This window comes from Pituophis catenifer, unplaced genomic scaffold (genome assembly GCF_029215685.1).
Source record: "Pituophis catenifer annectens isolate HBS135680 unplaced genomic scaffold, rPitCat1.0.hap2 SCAF_10, whole genome shotgun sequence".
Classification (NCBI taxonomy): Eukaryota; Metazoa; Chordata; class Lepidosauria; order Squamata; family Colubridae; genus Pituophis; species Pituophis catenifer.
In genome coordinates, this window is record NW_027256890.1 from 19,138,028 (window position 1) to 19,148,057 (window position 10,030).

Genomic DNA, 10,030 nt, shown 5'->3' on the forward strand with positions numbered 1-10,030 from the left:
CGTCCAGCCGGCAATTTCGGTTGCAAAGGGGAGTGACCCCCCACGATCGTGCCCAATTGGGCGCCCTTTTCTGCGGGCGTTAAGCGAACGCAGCGGTCACTAAGCGGAAGCTGTGTTGACCACAGGGGGCGGGTTTTCACTGGAAACTAAAGGTAAATGCCGGCATGCAGAGAACCTAAAACGCAGTCACGTGCCAAGAGTCGTAAAGGCGGATCAGTTGCCGAGCCACGAAAAACGGGGTCCTACGAGCTCGGAGGAGGGTGGGAAATGTTGGGACAGGTGGTTGAGTCCCGTTTTGGGACTTGCTAAGCGGCCGGTCATACATCGAGGAACGCTGTACCATACGAACCCTTCTGGGTCTCGGAATATATGAGGACTAGAATCCCAAGTTGAGTTTGGAATTTGCGCTAAGCCCTGGGAATTTCAGCTCCCGATGCCCCGAAGTAAATAAAGCCGGATGACAAGACTCCGGAACTCATTGCACCAACCATAGTCCGATGAGTCGATATGATGGCGAATCTCGAACCCGGAACCTTTCCTTCCCATGTTGCAGAAAATGAAAGACCGTGGGATCGACAAGCTGATGGAAAGCCTGGACAAGGATCAGAACAACGAGATCGATTTTAAGGAATATACCGGCTTCCTCACGGCCCTTTGCATGTCTTACAACCAATTCTTCCAACCGGATGCAAAATGAGAAGCGGCCTTCAAAAAGAGAGGGGGGGGGAGAGAGATGGAGAGAAGGAAAGACCCCCCTCCCCTCCTCTCAAATCCTCCTTTTAAAGCATCTCTCCGCAATGTTATCTCGATCTCTAAATTAATAAAAGGCAGATCTTCCCAAAGTTTGAGAAAAACGAAAATGTGGAATGAAAGGGGGACGCGGGAGGGGGAGGGGGCAAAAAATGGGGATCGTTTTAAACTGTGTCCGTTCGTTGGTGACTTTTTTTTTTTAGGCAAGGGTTTTAAATTCAATAAATTCAATTAAATTTCTGGGAAATCGTGCCACAATTGTGGGCAATCCAGAAACGCAACGCAGATTTACAAAACCTAGGTCTGGCAAATTTGCAAGAACGGATACCCAGGTTCAGTTCAGTTTCTTCCCCAGCCGAGGAAATCCAAATTTTTTTAAAAAAAAATCACCTTTTGCATCTCCAAAAGGGCTTAAACTGACAACGCAACCACGCAACGTTGGGTTGGGTTGGGTGGTGTACAGGGATATAGTTTTTGCAGCCTAAATCCCTCCCGGCCACCCACAGCAGGAAGCAAGCATGAAAAAATCAGGCCATTCAAGTTCCTACAACTTTCCACCGACTCCCAAAAGTGAGATGAGAAAGGTTTCGGCTTCACACTTTTTGTGTGTAAGAGTCTTGCCCCAAGGTCGCACTTTAAAGTCGGGAGGGGGGAAAAAAATGTGCACCGACAACAAGGAGAGAAAAGCCACAAACTCTCCCCTTTTCTCCAGATAATTAAAGAAAGACTTTGCCCTAAAGCCGGCCAAGCCAAAGAAATAGGAATATGGATTTATTCCGTGCCTATTTGTCCATTAAAAAAAAAAAAACAGCCCGGTGTGTAAAATCTTATTTTCTCAATCATCGGCAGAGGAATTACGATTCGGAAAGACAGAAACAGAAGTGAGAAAAAAAAGAAAGAAAGAAAGGAAGGAAGAAAGGAAGGAAGGAAGGAAAGAAGACAGACAGAAAGGAAGGAAGGAAGGAAGGAAGGAAGGAAGGAAGGAAGGAAGGAAGGAAGGAAGGAAGACAGAAAGAAAGAAAGAAAGAAAGAAAGAAAGAAAGAAAGATAGAAAGAGAAGGAAAGATGGAGGGAAGGAGAAAGAGAGAAGGAAGGAAGGAGGGAGAGAGAGAAAGAAAGAAAGGAAGGAAGGAAGGAAGGAAGGAAGGAAGGAAGGAAGGAAGGAAGAGATGGAGAGAGAAAGAGAGAAGAATGAAGGAAGAGGGAGGGGGAGAGAGAGAGAGAAAGAAAGAAAGAAAGAAAGAAGGGAGAGAGAGGGAGAAAGAAAGAAAGAGAGAGAGAGAAAGGGAGGGAGAGAAAGAAAGAAAGAAAGAAAGAAAGAAAGAAAGAAAGAAAGAAAGAAAGGGGAGAGAGGGGGAAACAAAAAAGAAAGAAAAAGAAAAAGAAAGAGGGAGGGAGGGAGAGAGGGAAAGGGAGGGAAAGAAAGAAAGAAAAAGAGAGGGAGAGGGAGAAAGAATGAAAAAAGAAGAAAGAAAGAAAGAGAAGGAAAGAGGGAGGGAGGGAGAAAGAGAGAAGGAAGGAAGGAAGGAAAAAGGGAGGGAGAGAGAGAAAGAAAGAAAGGGGAGAGAGAGGGAGAAAGAAAGAGAGAGAGAGAAAGGGAGGGAGAGCAAGAAAGAAAGAAAGAAAGGGGAGAGGGGGAAACAAAAAAGAAAGAAAAAGAAATAGAGAGAGAAAAGGAGAGAAAGAAAAGAAAAGAAAGAAAGAAAGAAAAAGGAGAGGCGGGGATACAAGGAAGCAAAGGAACAGAATCAAGTTTCTATCCCTCAGGATAAAACCAAATCTTTCCCCCCCCCATCCACCTGCTTTTTTTTTTTTTTAAAAAAAGAAAAGACGACCAGGGAGGCATTTCAACTTGCATCGGATTTAATAGCAGCCAATTAAGGTGGGGGTGTCAGATATGCAAAGTAAGAAGCGGGGCTTCTTCCCTTCCATCCAATCAGATGCCTCTTGGGGGGGGGCAGGTTTGGCCAGGCCAGGCCCCTCCCCTCCTGATAAATCTGGGCTCCCCCCTTGGGTGAGTCTACCACTTTCCCTTCTCCAGCCGTCTTGTGACACCTCCTTTTTTTTCTGCCGTAAGTATTCCTCCCTTCCTCCCACTTTCTCCTTCCGTTTTTCCTCTCTTCTCCTTCCGAAAACTTTGGGGAACTTTGGGGAGGAGGAGGAGGGGGGGGGCTGATCTTCCTCCCCCCCCACCCATCCTTTCCCCAAAGGAAAAAAATTTTTGGGTGGGGGAGAAAGAAAGTAAAGAATTTCCAAAAAGGCTCAGTCACTCTGGGAAAACAGCAGAGAGAAAATAACTAATTTTGGGGGGGGATGACGTCAAGACCTTTGAAGGTCGTTTGCCCCCCCCTCAACTCAGCTGCTGCCCCCTGGAGCATGTGCAGAGGGCCAAACCGCCCCCCCCAGGCTAGCGGCAGAGACTCCCTCTGCAACGGGGCAGTCAATAAATTCAACTTTGTAAAGAACGATCAAGTGATAGGACTTGGGGGGTTGGCCTAGATGACCTCCGAGGGTCCCTCTTTCCAAACTCGGTTATTCTCTTAAATAACGGGAAAAGGAAGCAAAATTTCGCCCTGTGCCGGAGAAAAAGGCTGCCAGCCATGCCCGGCGTGGGGGTTGTTTTTTTCCCCCCCAATCCTGGGTGGGTCATTAAGGGTGGGGGGCAAGGAGACCAACGTGTCCACCCCCACTGAACCCACTGAAAACTTTCTCTGTTGTGCCCCCCCCGCCATCTTGCCAGGGTGTGCCACTTTTGGCAGGAATAAGAGACACACAACAGGCAGGGTGGGCGCCACTCTGACACACCCCACATAACGTCTCGCTCACAATCTGGCCAAGTTACGGTAACTTTCCAAAGATTTTTTTTTTCCCCCAAATTTTTGATGCCCCCTGGTGGGAAAACCTGGCAACATGCTGGGAAATTTGGGGAAGGGGTGCAGGTATTATTTTTTTAAAGGGGGGCTATTCAAAAAACCCTTTCTCTTTGCCTCCCTTCCCTCCTCATAATGCTGCTCACCGGTTCCCCGAAAAAGCGCACCATTCGAACGCAGCTCTTCCGCCGGGGGTGCTCCATTCGAACGCAGCTCTTCCAAACTTTTCGCCGTTTTTGCTCCCCAAGTTTTCATTTCTTTCGGGGGGGGGAATCTTTTGCAACGAGCAGAAATGTCCTCGTTGGAAGAGGAAGTCTCTCCCGGATGAGGTCCTTTGAAAAATATTTCCTTTTGTAGGGGGAGGAAGAAACAAAAAAAGGCCTTTAAAAATAATAAATAAATAAAAATAAATAAAAAATAAAAAAATAAAAAACCAGGCTGAGATTTGGCTGGCCGTTTTTTAAGACATTTGGAAATGATCTTTGTTTACAGCTCGCAAGATGTCCAGGATGAAAGGGGTTTTTTTTGTGTGTGTGTATATGTGTGTGTCCGTTTGCAGGAAAAGCACCGAATTGGGGGAAAAAAATATAGCAGGACAAATATTGGCGTCATTTTTTGGCGGATGAAAAAGACGAGGAGTTCGCTCCAAAGGAAAGGAAGCGAAAAAAAATTCAATTTTTTTTTCAAGTTGAAAAATGACCCCCTTTGGCTGTTTCCGATCGGACCCAAGGGTGTGTGTGTGTGTGATGGCCGGGCAGAGAAAGAAAATTGAGATTTTCTATTCATTTTTTTCCCCCGGCGCTTCTGGGTAGATTTCGAAGCGTTGGCCTTGTTGTTGTGTGGGCGAGATGTGTTGTGAACTCACAACGTCACAGCTGGCAAGGAAGCCTGAATGCCATCCGTGGCATTGCCAGGAAATCTCGTGGCTTAAGTTAAAAATAGGGAGAAGGGAAGGGGAAGGGGAAGGGAAGAAGGGAAAGGGAGAAAGGAGAAAAGGAAGAAAAAAGAGGGAGGGGGGAAAAAGATTAAGGCGAAAGAAGGCAGGAGAAAGGGAAGGGGAGGAGACGGAAGGGGAGGGAAAGAGAAGGGAAAACGGGAAAGGGAGAAAGGAGAAAGGAGAGGGAGGGAGGGAGAAAAAAGATAAAGGAGAAAGAAGGGAGGGGAGGGGAGAGGGAAGGAAGATGAGAGGAGAGGGGAAGGCGAAGGGGAGGAGAGGAAGGAAGGAAGGAAGGGAAAGGAGAAAGAAGGCAGGAGACAGGGGAGGGGAGGGGACAGGAGGGAGAGGGAGAGGAAGGGAGGGGAGAGAAGACAAAAAGAAAGGATGGAGAGAAGGACAGAGGAGGAAAGGAAGAAAGGGAAAAGAGGAGAAAGGAAAGGGGGAAGGGAGAGAAGACAAAAAGGAAGGATGGAGAAAAGGAGGAGAGAGGAGGAAAGGAAGAAAGGAGGAAAGGAAGAAAGGGAAAAGAGGGGAAAGGAAAGGGGGAGGGGAGAGAAGACAAAAAGGAAGGATGGAGAAAAGGAGGAGAGAGGAGGAAAGGGAGAGAGGAGGAAAGGAAGAAAGGGAAAAGAGGGGAAAGGAAAGGGGGCGGGGAGAGAAGACTAAAAGGAAGGATGGAGAAAAGGAGAGGAGAGGAAGGGAAAGGAGAAAGGCGGCAGGAAAAAGGGAAGGGAAGGAGAGGAGACGGGAGGGGAGAGGAAGGAAGGGGAAGAAGAAAAAGGAAGGATGGAGAAAAGGGGGAGAGAGGAGGGGAGAAGAGGAAGACAGGAAGAGAGGGAGACACAGGAGAAAGGAAAAAAGACGCAAGTGAAGGAAGGAAGGAAAGGAAGGGAAATGACGGTTAATGCAAAAGTGGCCGCCTGCAGATTTATTTATTTGCAAAGCAGGAAAGACACAAAAGGAATTTTCTTTTTGGGGCCGTTTGGGGAGAAGGTTCGAAACCTCCAAAATCCTGGCTGGGCCCATTTCCCCACCCCACCCCAAGCCCCCCCCACTCCCCCAAGTGAGGCAAAAGTACACAATTCTCATCCACCCAGTGCTGAGATCATCCACTCGGGCCCGTTGGGGGCAGTTTTGGCTGTAAAATGGTTTTTTTTTTGCAAGGATTTGGTGGGGCAGCCTCAGGCCCCACACACCCCCCTTAAGCCTGCCAATCAAAAAAAGAAATTTAAAAAGAAAAATCAGTGCCGTGGACCAGCCGATCCACTAAAAAGAAACTTAACACAAGAGTCGATCAGGCAAGCCGGAGACGAAGTTGTTCTCTGGTTTCGTTCTGACAAGAAAGCGGTTTTGGGGGGGGGTCAGGCTAGATGACCTCTCGGTGTCCCCCTCGAATGGTTGGCCTGAATATTCGACTTTGTGGGGGGAAGGAGGAGGAAAGCATTGTGAGGGCGCAGAGGAGAGCAAGGTGATTGGGAGGGGAAAAAAATTGTCGTTGGAAAAGGACGGGTGGGGACTTTTTAAGGTAGACTCTTCCTAGCCAAAGAGGCTCCACCGCGGAGGGGAAAATTAAAAGAGAGAGAGAAGCAGTGAAGGAAAATCCAGACACAAGAGCAGCAACTTTTTTTGGGGTGGGGAATTGGGAGCCCAGCCCAGCCTGAAGGAATTACTTTTGATATCCTTTGAATGTGGTCATTAAATTGAAATCATAGCTTAAATGAAAGCCTCTTTGGAGCCGGGGCCTCTCCCAAAGACGAGGGGGGAAAATTAAAAATTAAAATAAAAAGGAAGATATTCAGGACGATCAACTTATTCGGATTCCTGCTCGCTGGGATCTCTTTTCGGTCGACTCCCATCACCCTTTTAAAATTCTTTTAAAAAGCTGCTTTAGGGATGAGTCAAACCCTTTTCCCCCGTTTCATTTTTAACGGAGAAAAATGGAAACGAGGCAATTGCAAAAAAAATAATAATAATAAAATGAAGAACTTTTCCAATTTTTCTCTCGGGAATGGGTCACGAATGCGAAGCGAGGCCAGCTTTGAGGACCATTAAAAAAAAAATAATAATAAAAAGAAAACCGGACGGAGAAAAAGAAGACGAGAAAAATAAAGCTTTCGATTTTTGTCTTTCTCCCTCCCGGCTAGATCTCTCTCCCGGTTCCGAGTTCGAATCATGTCCAGCCCCGTGGACACAGCCCTCTGCACCTTGGTGGCCATTTTCCACAAATATGCCTGCAAGGAAGGCAACAAGAATACTCTGAGCAAAAGCGAGCTGAAGGAACTGATCCAAAAAGAACTGACCATCGGCCCGGTAAGTGGACGGAAGCAAAATAAAGGGGTATTTTTTCTAATACCATGAGGACTAGCCTCTTGATTCGGCCAACACCGGCTCTTCCCAACCCCGTAAAGCCTTATTATTATTATTATTATTATTATTATTATTATTATTATTATTATTATTATTATTATTATTATTATTATTTTCCTTCTGTTTTCGCTCCAGAAATTGCACGAAAGCGAAATCCAAGGACTGATGGAAGATTTGGACCAGAACAAGGATCAAGAGGTCAATTTCAAGGAATACGTTACCTTCCTTGGCGCCTTAGCTATGATTTACAACGAAGCTTTGGCCTGTTAGGCTGGACGGACGGGAAACGAGGACTCAAAGGAAACCAGGCCCTCGGGAGAATTTAAGAAGGAAAAAAAAAAAAGTTTTTCCAAATTTTCTGGCTTGTCTTTTTTTTGTCTTCTTCGTTCGGAAAACGAACGATTCGTCGCCCCGATTCCCCCCCAAAAAAGAGAATTAAATCGGTCCCAGGAAGTTGTATTTAAACCGCCCCCCCCCCCCATTCCTACTCCTGGGTGTGAAGTAGAAAAAAAAAATGGGAGGGGAAAAAAATCTGTTTTCCATCTCGATTTGGGAAGGTCCTCGATTTACGACCGCAGTTTCAAAGTCGTTAGGTGAGTCGCGCCCCGTTTTGGGGGGGAAAAAACCCCCACCTCTACGACGGGTGTTGACTTCAGTTCACGGCGGGGGTTCGGTCAGTCAGAGAATCCCCAACTTCGATCGCCTTTGCCTTTGTGGGAGGGCCGGGTTTTTTTTCAGTGGCGTCGCAAATGCGGAACGGACGCTAAGTCGAGGACAATCTGTACGCCGGAGACGAGCCGTTCGGGTAGATAAGGGGGTGAAAGAGGGGGAGGACTTCGGGGTTTAAACCATGTTGGGAGGGCGGAGGTTTGCTGGGAGAGGCATAGGGACTCCTGCTCGGGCACGGGGTTGGACTAGATGGCCTCTGGGGACCCTTCCAGCCTTAGGATTCTAACCAGCGTTTCGACAAGCTGCAAAAAAGGCTTCTGGCAGGGAAAAACCGCTTTAGGCATCCTCTGGGGGCTGGCACCCCTCTCCATTTCCCAATTCATTCACAGCTCATTCACAAATTATTTAATACAAATTAAATCATTATTTATTTATTTTTAAATCTGATTTAAAATTTAAATCAAATTTAAATTTAACCTCTCTTTTAAATTGTTTTAAAAAAATTTTTAAATTTTAAACTTGTGTTATAAATTTGGGGTGTTTCAAATTTCGTTTCCGGGCCAATTATTTAATTGTATTTTAATGGTTTTTTAACATTTATATGTATTTTATTCGGCTGTTCACTGCCCTGTGTCCTTCGGGAGTAGGGTGGTATACAAATTCAATAAATAATAAAATAATAATAATAATAATAATAAATAATAATAATAATAATAATAATATGCCGCCCTTCTCCGGAGACTCAGGGGGGCTTACAATGCGTTAAGCAATAGCCTTCATACTTTTGTATATTTTTATACAAAGTCAGCTTATTGCCCCCACAAACTGGGTCCTCATTTCACCTACCTTAGAAAGCATGGAAGGCTGAATCAACCTTGAGCCTGGTGAGATTCGAACTTACAGTAATTGCAGGCAGCTGGTGTTAATCACAATGCTATCAGTCTGCTGAGCCACCAAGCCCATTATTATTATTTCTTTCGAAACGAGACGGCCTGTCAATCAAATTGACCGCGACCCCAGAGCCGAAACTCACCCAACACAGGTAGATCTCGACTTTTAACGACCGCCATGGAGCCTAACACTTGACGGCGTTAAGTGAGTTTCGCCCCATTTTACGACCTTCCTTGCCGCCGCCGCCGTTCAGCGGATCGCCGCAGCTGACTTGAGTTAGCGACCGGGTTGTTAATTGAATCCGGCTTCCCCACCCCCCCACCCCCCGTTGAATTTGCTGGTCGAAACGTCGCAAGAGAGGGTTCCGCGGGACACAGCCACGGTCATAAGTATGAATCGGTTGCCAAGGGTCTGAATTTTGACCGCCGGATCAGGGGAATGCTGCAAAGGTTTTAAGTCCCTTTTTTTCAATCCCGTTGTAACTCTGAATGGCCGCTAAACGAACCGTCGTAAGTCGAGGACTGCCTGTATGGTGGAAGAATGCTCCGTTTTTCCTGAAAAGCCCCCGCTGAAGTCCTGTTTGGTCCATTTTATCACACCCTCTGAAACCTACCATTCCCCCCCCCCCAAGTCCCATCGGGGTTAAAATGGGCCAGGGTGGTAAGGGACTTGACTCAATAAGCTCTGATCGAACAAGCCATCATTTCATGGAAGCCCGCCACCTCTTCTCTGAGACGACAAATTTTGTCGTGAGGAAATACTGAACGAAAAACCAGGATTAGGGAGGTATTTTTTTTCCAAAAATGGGTGGAAATCCAGGCGGCCCTCCCAATAAACTCTGATCGAACAAACCACAGTTTCGTGCAAGGCCACGCCTCCTTTAGCACACAAGAGCTGGTATGACAAACCGGTTGCGAGTTCAGGAAGCGCTCCGGGAAGGAATCCACCCCTCTTCCCGTAAGCAAAAAAAAAACGGAGTAGGGAAGGTATTATTCAAAATGGCCGACAATCCCGTTTTGGATTTATCCGGAAGTGAATGATCAGCGAAATCGATCCGTCCCGCCCTCCGGAGTAAATAGAGGAACGCCTGCAGTTCCTATGTTTTTGTCGCTGCTACGTGGCCGAGCTCTCTGCACGTGTTCAGGAATGTCCTCGCGTCGTGGCAGTCTTGGGACGGAGCCAAATACGGATTTTTGAGTCACCATCGTTAAATATGGGGGCATTTGGGTGGGTGGGGGGGGAGTGGGGAAGTGGCCACCACCGCACCTCAAAAGCGAGCACTGACCTGCCTCAAAGCTGGCTGGGAAGACGAGACGGGACGGAACGGAGTCGCCCTCCAAAGGGGCGGTGGTGGACTGGCCGGCACAAAACAAAAGCGCCACGCCGCTCGCTCTCCTTGGTAGCCTGGCTCTGAACACACACACCGCTGCGAATCGGAAGACGGGTTGTGCCCCCAGAGGTTGTCACCTGTTAACAACTGCCTTACTTGTCAACAGATTTGATTTAGATCAGGGTGCGAGAGAGAAGCACACACGAGAACAGGACG

At 47.2% G+C, this 10,030-nt stretch overlaps 2 protein-coding genes across 2 annotated transcripts in view; both read left to right on the plus strand.

Annotated features, from left to right (window-relative positions):
- Positions 1-697, plus strand: part of S100A5 (S100 calcium binding protein A5) — a 1,030-nt gene extending 333 nt beyond the window's left edge. The window contains exon 2 of the mRNA XM_070950810.1: positions 554-697. Within this exon, the coding sequence (XP_070806911.1) occupies positions 554-697 (144 nt within the window). The remainder of the gene's footprint in view (positions 1-553) is intronic.
- A 2,018-nt stretch (positions 698-2,715) lies between these two features.
- LOC139321883 (protein S100-A6-like) lies at positions 2,716-7,282 on the plus strand. The gene is made up of 3 exons (XM_070950808.1): positions 2,716-2,822; positions 6,702-6,867; positions 7,060-7,282. Exons 2-3 carry the CDS (start codon positions 6,730-6,732, stop codon positions 7,192-7,194), a joined length of 273 nt encoding a protein of 90 aa, XP_070806909.1. The 5' UTR covers positions 2,716-2,822; positions 6,702-6,729; the 3' UTR covers positions 7,195-7,282.
- Positions 7,283-10,030: the final 2,748 nt, after the last annotated feature.